Genomic DNA, 21,135 nt, shown 5'->3' on the forward strand with positions numbered 1-21,135 from the left:
GCATTTTTTTTATTTATTTTTTATTTTGCCCCAAATAATTTTAATTTTTTTTTGCTTCGATTTTGTGGGAAAATAAGTGATGTCATTACAATTTATAATTGGCAGCAAAAAGACATAATCTCGTATGGGTCTGTAGTTGGAAAATTGAAAATAATAAATTAATAAAATTATTATTATTATTATTATTATTAATAAAATATTATGGCAATTAGAAGGCGACGAAGAAGGAAGAGTCATTTACGGCTTAAGGCAGCATTTCCCAAGCAGAGCGCCTCCAGCTGTTGCAAAACTACAACTCCCAGCATGCCCGGACAGCAGTTGGCTGTCCGGGCATGCTGGGAGTTGTAGTTTTGCAACAGCTGGAGGCACCCTGCTTGGAAAAACAATGGGTTAATGGTTACCATATATACACTGCTGTCTCTCAGGAGCTGCTGTATACATAGATGAGCTCAGAGTCCATTATCTCGGTCTCCTCACACTTTCCCCCATCATTTCTGCTCCGTTGCTAGGTAACCAACGGACGTTCAGACGTCCGACGCAGAAGCATGCCGGGTAATGTAGTCCCGACTAAGACGCGAGGGGCGTATCTGGCATGCGCGGCCTACTGGTGGGCGGGGAAAAGCCAAATAGGGAACCGCCTCCTGATCGTTACCAGTACAGTATTGTTTTTTGCTGCTAAGGGTGTGACGTCATGTCTCCCCGCCCACTCTACCCGTTCGTGTTGCTGCTGCTGCAGGGGCTCCAGTCACGTGACGGAGACCAGGGGGTGACCCGGGGCTGAGCCGCCCCCCCCCTCCCCCGCAGAAAAGGGGAGCAAATGCTGTGACCCGAACACACCTGCTGCCCTCTGCTGGAGAGGTGAGAACTCTGCGTTATATCGTGTATGTCATGTATAGGTTATAGAGCGCTCAGCGTAATATACAGGTTATAGAGCGCTCAGCGTAATATACAGGTTATAGAGCGCTCAGCGTAATATACAGGTTATAGAGCGCTCAGCGTAATATACAGGTTATAGAGCGCTCAGCGTAATATACAGGTTATACAGCGCTCAGCGTAATATACAGGTTATACAGCGCTCAGCGTAATATACAGGTTATACAGCGCTCAGTGTAATATACAGGTTATACAGCGCTCAGCGTAATATACAGGTTATAGAGCGCTCAGTGTAATATACAGGTTATACAGCATTCAGCGTAATATACAGGTTATACAGCGCTCAGCGTAATATACAGGTTATAGAGCGCTCAGTGTAATATACAGGTTATAGAGCGCTCAGTTTAATATACAGGTTATAGAGCGCTCAGCGTAATATACATGTTATACAGCGCTCAGTGTAATATACAGGTTATACAGCGCTCAGCGTAATATACAGGTTATACAGCATTCAGCGTAATATACAGGTTATAGAGCGCTCAGTGTAATATACAGGTTATAGAGCGCTCAGTGTAATATACAGGTTATAGAGCGCTCAGTGTAATATACAGGTTATAGAGCGCTCAGTGTAATATACAGGTTATAGAGCGCTCAGCGTAATATACAGGTTATAGAGCGCTCAGTGTAATATACAGGTTATACAGCGCTCAGCGTAATATACAGGTTATACAGTGCTCAGTGTAATATACAGGTTATACAGCGCTCAGCGTAATATACAGGTTATAGAGCGCTCAGTGTAATATACAGGTTATACAGCGCTCAGCGTAATATACAGGTTATACAGCATTCAGCGTAATATACAGGTTATACAGCGCTCAGCGTAATATACAGGTTATACAGCGCTCAGTGTAATATACAGGTTATACAGCGCTCAGTGTAATATACAGGTTATAGAGCACTCAGCGTAATATACAGGTTATAGAGCGCTCAGTGTAATATACAGGTTATAGAGCGCTCAGTGTAATATACAGGTTATAGAGCACTCAGCGTAATATACAGGTTATACAGCGCTCAGCGTAATATACAGGTTATAGAGCACTCAGCGTAATATACAGGTTATACAGCGCTCAGCGTAATATACAGGTTATAGAGCGCTCAGCGTAATATACAGGTTATACAGCGCTCAGAGTAATATACAGGTTATAGAGCGCTCAGCGTAATATACAGGTTATACAGCGCTCAGCGTAATATACAGGTTATACAGCATTCATCGTAATATACAGGTTATAGAGCGCTCAGCGTAATATACAGGTTATACAGCGCTCAGCGTAATATACAGGTTATACAGCATTCAGCGTAATATACAGGTTATAGAGCGCTCAGCGTAATATACAGGTTATACAGCGCTCAGCGTAATATACAGGTTATAGAGCGCTCAGCGCAATATACAGGTTATACAGCATTCAGTGTAATATACAGGTTATACAGCATTCAGCGTAATATACAGGTTATACAGCGCTCAGCGTAATATACAGGTTATACAGCGCTCAGAGTAATATACAGGTTAGAGCGCTCAGTGTAATATACAGGTTATACAGCGCTCAGCGTAATATACAGGTTATACAGCGCTCAGCGTAATATACAGGTTATACAGCGCTCAGCGTAATATACAGGTTATACAGCGCTCAGCGTAATATACAGGTTATACAGCATTCAGTGTAATATACAGGTTATACAGCGCTCAGCGTAATATACAGGTCATTCAGCGCTCAGCGTAATATACAGGTTATACAGTGCTCAGTGTAATATACAGGTTATACAGCGCTCAGCGTAATATACAGGTTATAGAGCGCTCAGTGTAATATACAGGTTATACAGCGCTCAGCGTAATATACAGGTTATACAGCATTCAGCGTAATATACAGGTTATACAGCTCTCAGCGTAATATACAGGTTATAGAGCGCTCAGCGTAATATACAGGTTATACAGCATTCAGCGTAATATACAGGTTATACAGCGCTCAGCGTAATATACAGGTTATACAGCGCTCAGCGTAATATACAGGTTATACAGCGCTCAGCGTAATATACAGGTTATACAGCATTCAGCGTAATATACAGGTTATACAGCATTCAGCGTAATATACAGGTTATACAGCATTCAGCGCAATATACAGGTTATACAGCATTCAGTGGAATATACAGGTTATACAGCATTCAGCGTAATATACAGGTTATACAGCGCTCAGCGTAATATACAGGTTATACAGCGCTCAGTGTAATATACAGGTTATACAGCGCTCAGCGTAATATACAGGTTATACAGCGCTCAGCGTAATATACAGGTTATAGAGCGCTCAGCGTAATATACAGGTTATAGAGCGCTCAGCGTAATATACAGGTTATACAGCGCTCAGCGTAATATACAGGTTATAGAGCGCTCAGTGTAATATACAGGTTATACAGCGCTCAGCGTAATATACAGGTTATAGAGCACTCAGCGTAATATACAGGTTATAGAGCGCTCAGCGTAATATACAGGTTATACAGCGCTCAGCGTAATATACAGGTTATAGAGCACTCAGCGTAATATACAGGTTATACAGCGCTCAGTGTAATATACAGGTTATACAGCGCTCAGCGTAATATACAGGTTATAGAGCGCTCAGTGTAATATACAGGTTATACAGCGCTCAGCGTAATATACAGGTTATAGAGCGCTCAGTGTAATATAAAGGTTATAGAGCGCTCAGCGTAATATACAGGTTATAGAGCGCTCAGCGTAATATACAGGTTATAGAGCGCTCAGCGTAATATACAGGTTATAGAGCGCTCAGCGTAATATACAGGTTATAGAGCGCTCAGCGTAATATACAGGTTATAGAGCGCTCAGTGTAATATACAGGTTATAGAGCGCTCAGTGTAATATACAGGTTATAGAGCGCTCAGCGTAATATACAGGTTATAGAGCGCTCAGCGTAATATACAGGTTATACAGCGCTCAGTGTAATATACAGGTTATACAGCGCTCAGTGTAATATACAGGTTATAGAGCGCTCAGCGTAATATACAGGTTATACAGCATTCAGCGTAATATACAGGTTATAGAGCGCTCAGCGTAATATACAGGTTATACAGCGCTCAGCGTAATATACAGGTTATACAGCGCTCAGCGTAATATACAGGTTATACAGCGCTCAGCGTAATATACAGGTTATACAGCGCTCAGCGTAATATACAGGTTATACAGCGCTCAGCGTAATATGCAGGTTATAGAGCGCTCAGCGTAATATACAGGTTATACAGCGCTCAGCGTAATATACAGGTTATACAGCATTCAGCGTAATATACAGGTCATACAGCGCTCAGCGTAATATACAGGTTATACAGCGCTCAGCGTAATATACAGGTTATACAGCATTCAGCTTAATATACAGGTCATACAGCATTCAGCGTAATATACAGGTTATACAGCGCTCAGCGCAATATACAGGTCATTCAGCGCTCAGCGTAATATACAGGTTATACAGCGCTCAGCGTAATATACAGGTTATAGAGCACTCAGCGTAATATACAGGTTATACAGCGCTCAGCGTAATATACAGGTTATAGAGCGCTCAGCGTAATATACAGGTTATAGAGCGCTCACCTCTATATATACAGTGTAATATACAGGATATACAGCGCTCACCTCTATATATACAGTGTAATATACAGGATATACAGCGCTCACCTCTATATATACAGTGTAATATACAGGACTCACCTCTATATATACAGTGTAATATACAGGATATACAGCGCTCACCTCTATATATACAGTGTAATATACAGGATATACAGCGCTCACCTCTATATATACAGTGTAATATACAGGATATACAGCACTCACCTCTATATATACAGTGTAATATACAGGATATACAGCACTCACCTCTATATATACAGTGTAATATACAGGATATACAGCGCTCACCTCTATATATACAGTGTAATATACAGGATATACAGCGCTCACCTCTATATATACAGTGTAATATACAGGTTATACAGCGCTCAGCGTAATATACAGGTTATAGAGCGCTCAGCGTAATATACAGGTTATACAGCGCTCAGCGTAATATACAGGTTATACAGCGCTCAGCGTAATATACAGGTTATAGAGCGCTCAGCGTAATATACAGGTTATAGAGCGCTCAGCGTAATATACAGGTTATAGAGCGCTCAGCGTAATATACAGGTTATAGAGCGCTCAGTGTAATATACAGGTTATACAGCGCTCAGCGTAATATACAGGTTATAGAGCGCTCAGAGTAATATACAGGTTATACAGCGCTCAGTGTAATATACAGGTTATAGAGCGCTCAGCGTAATATACAGGTTATACAGCGCTCAGCGTAATATACAGGTTATACAGCGCTCAGCGTAATATACAGGTTATAGAGCGCTCAGCGTAATATACAGGTTATAGAGCGCTCAGCGTAATATACAGGTTATAGAGCGCTCAGCGTAATATACAGGTTATAGAGCGCTCAGCGTAATATACAGGTTATAGAGCGCTCAGTGTAATATACAGGTTATACAGCGCTCAGCGTAATATACAGGTTATAGAGCGCTCAGAGTAATATACAGGTTATAGAGCATTCAGCGTAATATACAGGTCATACAGCATTCAGCGTAATATACAGGTTATACAGCGCTCAGCGCAATATACAGGTCATTCAGCGCTCAGCGTAATATACAGGTTATACAGCGCTCAGCGTAATATACAGGTTATAGAGCACTCAGCGTAATATACAGGTTATACAGCGCTCAGCGTAATATACAGGTTATACAGCGCTCAGCGTAATATACAGGTTATACAGCATTCAGCGTAATATACAGGTTATACAGCATTCAGCGTAATATACAGGTTATACAGCATTCAGCGTAATATACAGGTTATACAGCATTCAGCGTAATATACAGGTTATAGAGCACTCAGCGTAATATACAGGTTATAGAGCACTCAGCGTAATATACAGGTTATAGAGCGCTCAGTGTAATATACAGGTTATACATGCGCTCAGCGTAATATACAGGTTATAGAGCGCTCAGAGTAATATACAGGTTATACAGCATTCAGCGCAATATACAGGTTATACAGCGCTCAGCGTAATATACAGGTTATACAGCATTCAGCGTAATATACAGGTCATACAGCGCTCAGCGTAATATACAGGTCATGCAGCGCTCAGCGTAATATACAGGTTATAGAGCGCTCAGCGTAATATACAGGTTATACAGCGCTCAGCGTAATATACAGGTTATACAGCGCTCAGCGTAATATACAGGTTATACAGCGCTCAGCGTAATATACAGGTTATACAGCGCTCAGCGTAATATACAGGTTATACAGCGCTCAGCGTAATATACAGGTTATACAGCGCTCAGCGTAATATACAGGTTATACAGCGCTCAGCGTAATATACAGGTTATACAGCGCTCAGCGTAATATACAGGTTATACAGCATTCAGTGTAATATACAGGTTATACAGCATTCAGCGTAACATACAGGATATACAGCGCTCACCTCTATATATACAGTGTAATATACAGGATATACAGCACTCACCTCTATATATACAGTGTAATATACAGGATATACAGCGCTCACCTCTATATATACAGTGTAATATACAGGACTCACCTCTATATATACAGGATATATATTGCTCAGTATAATTTGACATAAGTTCCATCCGTTTTCTGTCTCTTCAGGTTGGTGTCTATGTGATCTATACCGCAGACCCACTTACCGCCGCTCCCATCTTCTCCCACTGTATATAAGTGTCCTGTGTATTGTGCAGCTATGGAAACCAACATACAGAAGAGGAAAGAGAACCGCAAGGCGCTGCGCATCAAAGTCATCAGTATGGGCAATGCCGAAGTGGGCAAGGTAATATATGTGCACTGTTATGGAGGACATTGTGTATGTGCACTGTTATGGGGGACATTGCGTATGTGCACTGTTATGGGGGACATTGTGTATGTGCACTGTTATGGGGGACATTGTGTATGTGCACTGTTATGGAGGACATTGTGTATGTGCACTGTTATGGAGGACATTGTGTATGTGCACTGTTATGGAGGACATTGTGTATGTGCACTGTTATGGGGGACATTGTGTATGTGCACTGTTATGGGGGACATTGCGTATGTGCACTGTTATGGGGGACATTGCGTATGTGCACTTTTATGGAGGACATTGTGTATGTGCACTGTTATGGGGGACATTGTGTATGTGCACTGTTATGGAGGACATTGTGTATGTGCACTGTTATGGGGGACATTGTGTATATGCACTGTTATGGGGACATTGTGTATATGCACTGTTATGGGGGACATTGTGTATGTGCACTGTTATGGAGGACATTGTGTATGTGCACTGTTATGGAGGACATTGTGTATGTGCACTGTTATGGGGGACATTGTGTGTGTGCACTGTTATGGGGGACATTGTGTGTGTGCACTGTTATGGGGGACATTGTGTATGTGCACTGTTATGGGGGACATTGTGTATGTGCACTGTTATGGAGGACATTGTGTATGTGCACTGTTATGGAGGACATTGTGTATGTGCACTGTTATGGGGGACATTGTGTATGTGCACTGTTATGGGGGACATTGTGTATATGCACTGTTATGGGGGACATTGTGTATATGCACTGTTATGGGGGACATTGTGTATGTGCACTGTTATGGGGGACATTGTGTATGTGCACTGTTATGGAGGACATTGTGTATGTGCACTGTTATGGAGGACATTGTGTATGTGCACTGTTATGGAGGACATTGTGTATGTGCACTGTTATGGAGAACATTGTGTATGTGCACTGTTATGGAGGACATTGTGTATGTGCACTGTTATGGAGGACATTGTGTATGTGCACTGTTATGGAGGGCATTGTGTATGTGCACTGTTATGGAGGACATTGTGTATGCGCACTGTTATGGGGGACATTGTGTATGCGCACTGTTATGGGGGACATTGTGTATGCGCACTGTTATGGGGGACATTGCGTATGCGCACTGTTATGGGGGACATTGCGTATGCGCACTGTTATGGGGGACATTGCGTATGCGCACTGTTATGGGGGACATTGCGTATGCGCACTGTTATGGGGGACATTGCGTATGCGCACTGTTATGGGGGACATTGCGTATGTGCACTGTTATGGGGGACATTGCGTATGTGCACTGTTATGGGGGACATTGCGTATGTGCACTGTTATGGAGGACATTGTATATGTGCACTGTTATGGAGGACATTGTGTATGTGCACTGTTATGGAGGACATTGTGTATGTGCACTGTTATGGGGGACATTGTGTGTGTGCACTGTTATGGGGGACATTGTGTGTGTGCACTGTTATGGGGGACATTGTGTGTGTGCACTGTTATGGGGGACATTGTGTATGTGCACTGTTATGGAGGACATTGTGTATGTGCACTGTTATGGAGGACATTGTGTATGTGCACTGTTATGGGGGACATTGTGTATGTGCACTGTTATGGGGGACATTGTGTATGTGCACTGTTATGGGGGACATTGTGTATATGCACTGTTATGGGGGACATTGTGTATGTGCACTGTTATGGGGGACATTGTGTATGTGCACTGTTATGGAGGACATTGTGTATGTGCACTGTTATGGAGGACATTGTGTATGTGCACTGTTATGGAGGACATTGTGTATGTGCACTGTTATGGAGGACATTGTGTATGTGCACTGTTATGGAGGACATTGTGTATGTGCACTGTTATGGAGGACATTGTGTATGTGCACTGTTATGGAGGACATTGTGTATGCGCACTGTTATGGAGGACATTGTGTATGCGCACTGTTATGGGGGACATTGTGTATGCGCACTGTTATGGGGGACATTGTGTATGCGCACTGTTATGGGGGACATTGCGTATGCGCACTGTTATGGGGGACATTGCGTATGCGCACTGTTATGGGGGACATTGCGTATGTGCACTGTTATGGGGGACATTGCGTATGTGCACTGTTATGGGGGACATTGCGTATGTGCACTGTTATGGGGGACATTGCGTATGTGCACTGTTATGGGGGACATTGTGTATGTGCACTGTTATGGGGGACATTGTGTATGTGCACTGTTATGGAGGACATTGTGTATGTGCACTGTTATGGAGGACATTGTGTATATGCACTGTTATGGGGACATTGTGTGTGTGCACTGTTATGGGGGACATTGCGTGTGTGCACTGTTATGGGGGACATTGCGTGTGTGCACTGTTATGGGGGACATTGCGTGTGTGCACTGTTATGGGGGACATTGTGTATGTGCACTGTTATGGGGGCACTCCCCAGTTAGTAGAGTTTCCCCTACAGTTCGCTCTAGTGGGGGCCCCATGGTCCTCCAGAGAGATGGAATCAGCTCTAACCATTAGCTGTAATGGAGACTCAGGGGGTCCCCGGTATGACCGTGTGCCCCCTGGACCCAGAGATCTGTATGATCAGTGGCGGAGGTCCCTTTTATACTCGCGCAGTGTTTTCTGCTCAGTCGTATGACTTTAGCGGTGACAGTGACGAGTCCTGACCGGCCCTGGAATGTTCTGCAAATTCCCGGATACCTGACCCCATTACGGGTGACACTTTCTGCTCTGCACTTAAAGGGGTTATTCAACAAAGCTTTTCATATTTTCCCTTCATGCCCGCGCATCCAGAATAAAAATAATAAACCTTAAAGGGGTACTCCACTGTCCCAGCGTTCGGAGCATTTTGTTCCGAACGCTGGGTGCGGGCTGCAGGGGTCGTGACGTTGCGTCATGGACTCTCAATGCAAGTCTATGGGAGGGGGCGTGGCGGCTGCCACGCCCCCTCCCATAGACTTGCATTGTGGGGGCATGGTCGCGACCCCCGCAGCCCCATATTGCTGTTGAACTGGAGACCTATTCCACCAGCAGCCCAGACAGATAACCCCTTTAAAGAAGCACGTCAGGGTTTTTGTTTTGCCCATATCATGCACACTGACCATCACTAGTCCTACAGCGCCATCTGTGTTATTCCAGCACAGCCGCATGCATGTGTTTCATTACTGTAACTGGGTCATGTAATCACCAGCCTGAACACACAAAAAAAATCACAGGGTTAATGTATCAGAGGGTGTGGTCTGCCCTTGATCAGCTGATTTCCTGTGAACTACAGGATGACATCATCACCAGCATAACCCTTATAGAGGCTTCCAAACCCCTCCCATCCAGCTCTATCTGTATACTGCTGCTGCTGTCTCTATGGGATCAGGATATATGGTAATTATACACCTCCCCTCTAGCTCTATCTGTATACTGCTGCTATATCTATGGGATCTGGATGAATAGTAGTTATACACCTCCACTCCAGCTCTATCTGTATACTGCTGCTGCTTTCTGTATGGGATCAGAATATTTTTATATATATATGAGTTTTATATAACCTCCAGCACCAGCAGCCTAATTAGATGACCAGGTGATCAGACACCACACCCTCTCTCTGAGAAGCAAGAGGATTCATGGGAAATGTAGGCAACATTAGGAAATCATATCAATGATTTAAAGGGGTACTCCGATGGAAATTATTATTATTTTTTTTTTGAATCAAATGGTGCCAGAAAGTTTAGCAGACTTGTAAATGACTTCTATTAAAAAAAAATCTTTACCCTTCCAGTACTTTTTAACAGTTGCATGCTACAGAGGAAGTTGTTTTCTTTTTGAATTTCTTTTTAGTCTTATCCACAGTGCTCTCTGCTGACACCTCTGTCCGTGTCAGGAACTGTCCAGAGCAGCATAAGGTTTGCTATAGGGATTTTCTCCTGCTCTGGACAGTTCCTGATACGGGCATCAGGTGTCAGCAGAGAGCACTGTGGACAAGACAAAAAAAAAAGAAAAATTCAAAAGGAAAAGAATTTCCTCTGTAGCATACAGCTGCTAAAAAGTACTGGGAGGATAAAGTTTTTTTTAATAGAAGTCATTTACAAATCTGTTTAACTTTCTGGCACCAGTTGATTTAAAAAAATATATATATATATTTTCCACCGGAGTGCCCCTTTAAGGCATACACAAGAACCTCTACATCAGTGTTTCCCAACCAGGGTACCTCCAGCTGTTGCAAAACTACAACTCCCAGCATGCCCGGACAGCCGAAGGCTGTCCGGGCATGCTGGGGGTTGTAGTTTTGCAACAGCTGGAGGCACCTTGGTTGGGAAACACTGCTCTACATTATTCTCTAATAATAGACTATGCAGCAATATATAGGCAAAAGAAAACATTTTTCCGGAGTGATACTTTAATCTTTATTCCCCTCCCCGCACCATCACTAGACTCCTAGGATACGTTTTTTAAGGGGGAGATTTATCAAAACCTGTGCAGAGGAAAAGTTGTCCAGTTGCCCATAGCAACCAATCAGATCGGTTTCACTTTCATTTTTGAAAAGGCCTCTGAAAAATTAAAGAAGCGATCTGATTGGTTGCTATGAGCAACTGGACAACTTTTCCTCTCCACAGGTTTTGATAAATCTCCCCCTTAGTCTCCTATGAACATGGAGGGAGATTTATCAAAACCTGTGGAGAGGAAGAGTGGTGCAGTTGCCCATAGCAACCAATCAGATTGCTTCTTTCATTTTTAAAGAGACCTGTGAGAAATGAAAGAAGTGATCTGATTGGTTGCTATGGGATTTTGATAAATCTCCCCCTTAGTCTCCTTCATGGTGTTGCTCTGCATATAATCTGTGTATACAATTTAGGCTACATTAACAACTCGGAATGTCTGCGAGGAAAATCTCCGTTCAGACATTTTGGAGACTGCGGGCATCGGCACAATATGCCGCCGTTAGGACTGCATGGGAACGCACCATCTCATAGACGGCAAAGCGTTCCTTGCGGAGTCCGCGGAAAGAATGAACAGGTTCATTCTTTCTGCGGACACGGAAATTAGGAATTTCCGTACCTGTAGCATCTGCCGTGTGAATATAGCCTTAGTAAGTAATGTCTGACTGCCGCATATCAGCTGATCCAGTAACCCCCCCCCCCCCCTCACCACTATTATATGTCACAAATTGTTCAATCAGATATGAGAATGACTACGGCCGTTGCCTTTATAACGTTAGGTGTACTGGCCCTTTAAATTGTAAGCAGGTGTGGCCAGGGCTGTACTTACTTTTCTGCTGGTGAGGTCACTGTGTACATACATTACATTACTTATCCTGTACTGATCCTGAGTTATATCCTGTAAATCTTTTATTAGAAAAATATAAATCATAACAAACACAGAACCAGCACAACTTTGCCATAATGGAAAACAACAAAATGAAATAACATAAACCCATACTTTTCAAGAACAAAAATCCTGCCTAAACGGCCAGCCCAGCTTTTCCTAAAAAAAAAAAAAAAAAAAAAAAAACTAATACTACACCAAACATAACCAAACACACTCACATGCATGCATACCTAATGTGCAAAAACCAGAAATAAAATTGCATATTTAGCTTTAACAAAAAAAAAAAAAAAAAAAAAAAAAAAAAAAAATGGTTCGACTGCCATCTATCACTACTATAAACACTATATAATACACAAACCAAAATATAAAACAAACAAAATTATAATATTTACTATATATACTATATACATACTATATACATATAACCTTTATACACCTATAAATATACAGAAAACAACCTACTCTAAACTGTCCCTTCACCCGCACCACCCACCCTCCTGTACATGGGTCAGAGTCCATAGAGTCCATAGTCCTCAATGTCCAGTCCATAACTGACCCATGCCAGGTCCACCAAAACAAACAACCACCACCACCCACAAAAACACCCTCCCAACCTAGAACTCCTCCCAACCAACTTTACCATAACCAGCTTTATAATATACAAAAACAAACAATACAACCCACTTTAGGCCCAAGTTCGGTGCCTGTAAGCCCTACATAACTTTAGCGTCTGAAAACAAAACAAAAAGCTATGGTGCACATGCATTAGCCCACCACCAGGAAGAAGGATGGCAATCCTGATACATACAAAATATTTACATTCTTTCCCTAACTGCACCCTACCTCTCACCCTACCATTATCCCTAAAAATAAACTGACCCTACTATCACCCTAACCCTGTCCCTACATCACTGTCCCTAACCAAATCAAGGGTACTCTACCCAAAAGGTCTAGTACCTAGGGCACATTCAAAACAAAACCCTCTCCATAGGAGAGAAGCCCTACTGGTACCAAGACTGCCATACTCCAAAGACCTGATCTTCCCGAGGTCACCGGTGATGTTCCTACAGACCTCCACCTCGGAGAGGACTTTCCGCTGTGTAGACACTAAACACCGTGCATTCCACGTGTAGTACCTAACCACTAAACTGACTAAGAATAAAGTGCCCCGATCACGGCCACCCAGGGTCCTGAATGCCCCATAAGCCCATTCCGGATAGGTAAGGCCGGCAAGTTGACTCCAGCCGATGGAAGCGCCCACCCGGTTGTAGACCCCTATATTAAAGGGACAATGAAGCAGGAAATGGTCCATGCTTTCCAGCATGTCCCTGCACTCTTCTCGGGGACACCCCCGGTCATCAGATCTCCTACACTTCAAATTGTCCCTCACATATAGCTTCCCCTGAAAGCAGCGCCAGGCCAAGTCCCAAAACTTCTGGGGGATCCTTTTCATGTTTAAAAGATACAACCCCACCCTCAGATCCCGACCTGGGCAGTCCCTGAGCGCCAGAGGCTTCTGGAAGTGGGTCAACAGAACCCGTTTGTCAAGGAACTGCCTTGACTGGGTCCTGATCTCCCACACTCCCAGACCCCACCGACGTATCGCCTTCAGAGTCGGGGTAGCGTAAGCCGGAAGATATCCATGGGGCGTACGGAGGTCCTTCACTTGCCCTCCTGTCTCCCATTCCTGGAAGAAAGGCCGAAACCACTCCCTGCAGGAGAGTACCCATGGAGGAGCCGTCTCTGACCAGAGGTTCGAGATGTTAGCTTTCAAGAAGGTGTTCGTTAAGAACACCACAGGGTTTACCATAGATAAACCCCCTAGTCTCCTCGTGCGGTACGTAACCTCCCTCTTGACTAGGTTCATCCTGTTCCCCCATAACAGTTGGAAAAACAGGCTGTAGATCCTAGTATAGTAAGCCTCTGGTAAGATACATACACTGCCCAGATAGATAAACAAGGGGAGCAGGTACGATTTGATCAGGTGTACCCTTTCCCTGAGGGTCATAGACCAACCCTTCCACTGGTTCACCTTCTGAGTGGCATCCTGGAGCTTACCATCCCAGTTTTTGGTGGGATAATCATCCTGGCCGAATGTGATGCCCAGAAGTTTTGCTGACTCTTGGGGCCCTGGAAGGGTGTCCGGGAGATCAAACGTGGGATCTCCCCCTCCCAGCCAGAGACTTTCACACTTATCCTGGTTGATCTTAGACCCGGATGCCTCCGAGTAGCGGTCCACTTCCGACATCACCACATCGACCTCCTCTCTCGAGGACACGAAGATGGTGACATCATCAGCGTACGCCACCACTCTCTGGGCGACATCCAGCTCCGCCAGACTCATCCCGACTCCCGCCAACGGCCCACAATCTACCCTCCGGATGAAGGGATCGATTGCGAACACGTATAAAAGCGGGCTCAAGGGACAACCCTGACGGACTCCGGACCCCACCTCAAAAGAGCGGCCAGACCAACCGTTCACCAGTGGGAAACTCTCTGCCCCTGCATACAAGATCTTAAGCCAATTAACGAAAGTACTCGGTAAGCCATATCTCAGGAGGACGGACCAGAGGTACTCGTGGTTCACCCGATCAAATGCTTTGGCCTGATCCAGGGACAGCAAGTACCCCTTCCAGAGACCTGCACTACTCCGCTCCACTGCCTCCCTGACACTAAGGACAGCACTTAAGGTGCTTCGGCCTGGAACAGAGCAGTGCTGGGCCCCCGAAAGGAGCCGGGGTGCAAACTTCACCAGCCGATTAAACAGTATCTTGGCCAGAAGTTTCCTGTCCGCATTGAGAAGAGCTATGGGTCTCCAATTCTCAATACGGCTGGGATCTTTACCCTTTGAGAGAAGAATCAGGGCTGACCTCCTCATTGACTTCGGCAGAGTGCCCGAGGAGAGACACTCATTGAATACCTCAGTCAAGAGGGGAGCTAAAGACTCCTTAAAGGTCCTGTACCACTCGGATGTTAAGCCATCCGGACCTGGCGACTTCTTAGGGGTGAGCCCCTCGATCGCCAGTCTCACTTCCTCTTCCCTGATTTCTTCTGCCAAAACATCAAGAGAGGGGTCTACCCCTGGCTCAGGAATGGTTTCAGCCAGGAAAGCCGACATCCTGTCTCGATCTAGATCCTTCCTTCCCAAGAGGTGTGAGTAGAAGGATCTGACGACCTCCAAAATCCCTGATCTGGACCGATTCAGAGATCCCATACTATCAATCAGTCCTGAGACCACTTTACTACTCACTGACATCTTACAGTTTCTGTAAGGGTCGGGCGAGCGGTACTTCCCGAAATCCCTCTCAAAAACCAAAGATGCGTGCCTATCGTACTGACACCTCATCAGCAAGGACTTCACTCTGGAGATATCCTCACGGCTACCTCCAGTCGAGACAAGGAGCTCGAGTTTCCTCCTCAGACCCTGATACAGGCGATACCTGTTCAGGGACCTGAGGCTCGAGAGCTGGCGGAAGAACCCCGCAACCCGCTTCTTGAATATCTCCCACCACTCTGACTTACTACTACATAGGTCCAGTAAAGGTACCTGACTCTGAAGAAAATCCTCAAAGGACTGTCTTATCTCCGCTTCCTCCAGGAGGGACGAATTCAGCTTCCAATAACCTTTACCCATCCGGGGGGTCTCTGAAACATTCAAGGAAAAAGAAATCATACAGTGATCGGAGAACTCCACCTCAACCACGGACACTGCGGAAGAGACGGCTTCCTCCTTTAAATAAAACCTGTCTATTCTAGACCTGCAGCTACCTCGATGATAGGTGAAACCCGCGTGGCCTGAGGGGCTCCGGATGTGGGCATCCTCTAGGCGAGCTTCCCTAACTATACTATTGAGGGCTATGCTATCATAAGCCAACCGATCATTGGAGCCTCTCCTATCTTGGGATCTCGTGACAGTATTGAAATCCCCTCCAAAGATCACCTGTCGGCTTGTAAAAAGAAAGGGCTTAATCCTCATAAAGAGATCTTTTCGTCCCCACTTGGTTTGTGGGGCGTAGATGTTAATAAGCCGAAGCTCTTGCCCCTTCATGAGGACATCTAAGATCAGGCACCTCCCCATTTCTAACTCAATAACCCGTCTGCATTCAACAGGAGCGGTAAAAAGGACCGCCACCCCACTATACGGCTCAGCCGCAAGAGACCAGTGGGAGGGGCCGCGCCTCCACTCTCTCCTGGCTTTTACCAGGGAGGCTAGATCTAACAACCTGGTCTCCTGTAAAAAGAAAATGTCGGCATCAACACGGCCGAGAAAATCAAAGGCTGCGAATCTAGCCGTATCAGACTTTATACTGGCACAGTTAATAGATGCCAGCGTCAATGGGGTGAGTGCCGCCATCATGGGTGATTGAGTTAGACGGCCCTAACCCCCTCACTTCTGTCTTTTCTTTACCCCCTCATCCCCAGACGAGGAGGCTTCTTTCTCTTTTAGCCTTTTTTTAGACTCTGATTGGTCCATTTTTGAATCCCCATCTCCGTCTGGCTCTGGTTTGGCCCCATCCCCTGAGGAAATTGCCCCATCAGGACAGGGCCCAGTTCCCCCCGGAGGCTCCCCCACTTCAGGTACCCCATCCTCGACCACCCCCTCCAAAGAGGGGGAGGAGATGTCATCAAGGACAGAGAACCGGTTAGACAGATCAATCAGAGGGGGGGCAGGTAGGCTTCCGCTTGGGACCTGGTCCGTAGCACGGGGACTAGAGGGCTCCGACCTCTTCTTTCCCCTTTTATTGCCCTTCTTTTTTGGCCGCTCTTCACCCTCCTCATCCACACTTTCAAAGTGGGAGGAATCGGAAAGATCGGCCTTGCTGCCCTCTTCTCCACAGATTCTCCTCGCTTCCTCCTCCAGCACATTTTCCTCCAGGGCCTCAGCAGTTTCAGGACTAACCTCTGGAGCAGGGTCAGAAGCTACCCCTGCCACATGGGAACTCTCCAGTTCCCTGCTCCTTCTGCGATTAGCCTCCCGCCTCAGCTTGGCGGGACTTTTCCTCTTCACTGACCCTGTTGCACCTTCACCCGCACTCGTGCCCTCCCCAGCTGAGGCAACATTACTGCTCTCCCCAGCCAAGGTGACAGTTGCCCGGGCAAAAGCGCTAGGACAACGGCTGAAAGGGTGTCCTAAGACACCACACAGATGACACCGGATCTGCCTACAGGATGCGGCAAGATGACCTACCCCACCGCACAGTGCACAGACCTGCACGGTACAAGCTGCGCTAAAGTGGGTGGGGCTGCCACATCTGTGACAGACCTTGGGCTGCCCCTGGTAGAAAACTTGGATTCTGTCTCTCCCAAGAAAAGCAGCTGATGGGATGTGGGCAACAGTGCTCCCCGAACGCTTCAGTTTGACGGAAAACGTCCAGGCCCCAGACCAGATCCCATGTTCGTCATAGTTCTTTTTTGGCATGTCCGTCACATCCCCATATCGGCTGAGCCAGGTCATGATGTCATAGCAAGATAGTGACTCGTTACGTGTCAATACGGTCACTTTCTTGGCCAGATTCTGACGGGATATCGCCTTTACGGCGAAATCCCGCCAGCCGGGCTCACTCTTCACCACCTCATAGTTCGACCAGAAGAGTTCCAAACCCTCCGGCCGAACGAAGCTGATGTCAAATTCGGAAGTACCGTAGGGGTGGATCAGGGCAAAGATGTCACTTGCCCTGAATTCCATCCGGAGGAGGAGCTCAACCACCTTACCCCGGGGCGGACACGCATCTTCGCCCCTCCACACTAAACGGACCACATTCCTACGGCCACTTTCCTGCCCGGATGTCGGGAGGGACCAGACCACCTCCCCGTTTTGTTCTCGGAAGGCGCCTAAGCCGTGTCTTTCTATCCAAAAAGACAGGTCAACCTCACCCCTCCCCTCTACATGGATTGACCTGTCTCCCCTACGTAGAGCCTCCAGGAGGCGCTGTTGCAAGTGACCCCCAGAGCCAGATGGAGATGGGGATCCCCCTGATCCCCCGGCAGTGACTCTGGCATAGCTTCTGGGAGAAGCAGCCACTACCGGGGGGGCAGTCGAACCAGGACCTGACCCTGATCCCAAACCAGGACCCTTGTTCTTAGCTGAGGTGTCAGTCAAACCTCTCTCTGGCATTCCACTACCACTCCTCACCTGCATTCCACTTGCACCCCTCTCTTGCACTCCACTTACACCCCTCTCTTGCACTCCACTTGTACCCCTCTCTTGCACTCCACTTGTACCCCTCTCTTGCACTCCACTTGTACCCCTCTCTTGCACTCCACTTGCACCCCTCTCTTGCACTCCACTTGCACCCCTCTCTTGCACTCCACTTGCACCCCTCTCTTGCACTCCACTTGCACCCCTCTCTTGCACTCCCCTTGCACCCCTCTCTTGCACTCCCCTTGCACCTCTCTCTTGCACCCCACTTGCACACCCCTCATCCACACTGCTACTACAACTCCTCCCATGCGCACTTCCATAACTCACACTCTGGACATTACCATTTTTCCACACATTTTTGCTCTCACTTTCACTCTTGCTTACACTCTGTATATTACAGGCTGGGCTGGCTGGGTCTTTTGCATTATGTATAAGGGTCGCCGGTTTCAGGACTAAGGTTGCATTTCCAGTCTTCTGGGGTGCAGACACAGGCTCCGCCTCTGATATGGATGGCACCGCCCCCTCACACGAAGTCATGGATTTTGGTAGGAGCTGTCCCTCCGGACGCACTCCTGCCCCGCCTACTGCAGCTGACGTGCAGGGAACCTCCCCCTTTACAGGTGAGTGCCCCGCAGCGCCAGAAACGGTACCAACCGCACATAGGGGACCGCCCCCTGAACCACCAAGGTCTGGTGCCCGGACACTCCCCCCCCTCACAGGGGAGTGCCCTGCAGCGCCAGGACTTGTACCGCTCACTTCAACCCGGGGACCGCCCCCTGAACGGGAGAAACTGCCGCCATTTTCTGGTGCCTGGACACCCTCCCCCCTCACAGGAGGGTGCCCTTTTTTTTCTATAGCACCCGCGGCCATTTTGGGTGCACTACTGTATCCCCCATGCTGGCCCCGCTCCACTACAGAAACGGGGTCTGGCAGATTGGGGGACCCAGCACCCTGAGCTGACTTCTCAGCCAACCCAGGCTGCTGGAAAGAAGAAAATACAAATTTCACTCCTTGTGCCTTCTTCCTCTTCTTGCCCTTCACTTTCTTCCTCTTCCCCTTCTCTTCTGGGCCCAAATCATCACCAAAAGTGAAGTTCTCCAGACGGGTGGGGGACTCCTGCATAACAATCGCACGCAGGAGACCCCCATCTGCCGAGCCGCTGCAATCACTACAGTCACTGCCATCCTCATCGTCCTCACTGGAGGGAGGTAAGGCCACCTGAGCCGGGTTTACATAGTCCTCACTGAGGGTAAGTGGGGGGTCTGGGGTAACAGTGGTGGTGGTACAAACAGAACCCGTGTCCATATCCCCCTCACTCACATCCCCCTCCTCACCTCCCTCCATCTCCTCCTCCTCGCTCTGGCAGTCATCTTGGTGACAATCTTTTTCTGAACCTCTGGAGACCCCCTTTTTGGGGAACCTCTCTTCATTAAGAATCTTCTCACTGAAGAAGCCGGCTCCAGCCACAATGTCTGCTCTCAGCTGCACAATCTCCTCCACCTCTTTCTTTAGTGCTCTCACCTTTGCAGTGAACGCTGCTCTCTTGCCCTTGGCTGCTGTATCCGCCTGGTAAGTTGCAAACTTTATGTCTTCTCTTAGACTTCGAAGCTGTTTCCCAAGCTGCTCATATTGGGCCATCTTTGCCTGGATTCTAGATCCGAAAGTCTCCAGGGATTCCCTTGGCTCCTTTACCCCCCATTGCTGGGGTTCTGAGGAGCCTGAGGTAGAAGCCTTCACTCCACTCCTCTGCCTGGATGCGCTTCTTTTCCCAGAGGAACTTTTGCTGGAAGCCTTGCAGCTCCCAGCTGGGGATGGGGGAGGGGGCCCCACATGGCGATGGGCCCTGGTGGATCGTCTCACCCCATCCTGGCTGCTGGCCGTCGCATTTTCCTTTGCACCCCCCGCCGGCCGGGTACGGGGAGTGCAAGATGAAGCCTCCTGGGGCTCCATAGCAGGAAAACCCTCTACCCAGGTATCTGCCACACACCTGGGGAGGGGCGGATGGAAATCACTGCTTCACTGGAAGAGTCTGGAAGTAACAGGAGCTCAGACACACCCAACCTCTCTCCAGAGCTGTACTCACTATTCTGCTGGTGAGGTCACTGTGTACATACATTACATTACTTATCCTGTACTGATCCTGAGTTATATCCTGTATTATACTCCAGAGCTGTACTCACTATTCTGCTGGTGAGGTCACTGTGTACACACATTACATTACTTATCCTGTACTGATCCTGAGTTATATCCTGTATTATACTCCAGAGCTGTACTCACTATTCTGCTGGTGAGGTCACTGTGTACATACATTACATCTCTTATCCTGTACTGATCCTGAGTTATATCCTGTATTATACTCCAGAGCTGTACTCACTATTCTGCTGGTGAGGTCACTGTGTACATACATTACATTACTTATCCTGTACTGATCCTGAGTTATATCCTGTATTATACTCCAGAGCTGTACTCACTATTCTGCTGGTGAGGTCACTGTGTACATACATTACATCTCTTATCCTGTACTGATCCTGAGTTATATCCTGTATTATACCCCAGAGCTGTACTCACTATTCTGCTGGTGAGATCACTGTGTACATACATTACATTACTTATCCTGTACTGATCCTGAGTTATATCCTGTATTATACTCCATATCACTATTACACTCACTATTCTGCTGGTGAGGTCACTGTGTGTATATACATTACATTACATATCCTGTACTGATCCGGAGTTATATCCTGTATTATACTCCAGAGCTGTACTCACTATTCTGCTGGTGAGGTCACTGTGTACATACATTACATTACTTATCCTGTACTGATCCTGAGTTATATATCAGACAGGAGGCTCATAT

At 46.6% G+C, this 21,135-nt stretch overlaps 1 protein-coding gene across 2 annotated transcripts in view; it reads left to right on the forward strand.

Annotated features, from left to right (window-relative positions):
* Nucleotides 1–564: 564 nt before the first annotated feature.
* Nucleotides 565–21,135, forward strand: part of DNAJC27 (DnaJ heat shock protein family (Hsp40) member C27) — a 45,280-nt gene continuing 24,709 nt past the window's right edge. The window contains exons 1-2 of one of the 2 annotated variants that reach the window (XM_056563786.1): nucleotides 565–654; nucleotides 6,635–6,812. In XM_056563786.1, the coding sequence (XP_056419761.1) occupies nucleotides 6,726–6,812 (87 nt within the window). In that variant the 5' untranslated portion in view covers nucleotides 565–654; nucleotides 6,635–6,725. Of the gene's footprint in view, nucleotides 859–6,634; nucleotides 6,813–21,135 lie in introns of both variants that reach the window. The other variant, XM_056563785.1, reaches the window with a different exon arrangement.

Source organism: Hyla sarda, chromosome 3, assembly GCF_029499605.1.
Source record: "Hyla sarda isolate aHylSar1 chromosome 3, aHylSar1.hap1, whole genome shotgun sequence".
Classification (NCBI taxonomy): domain Eukaryota; kingdom Metazoa; phylum Chordata; class Amphibia; order Anura; family Hylidae; genus Hyla; species Hyla sarda.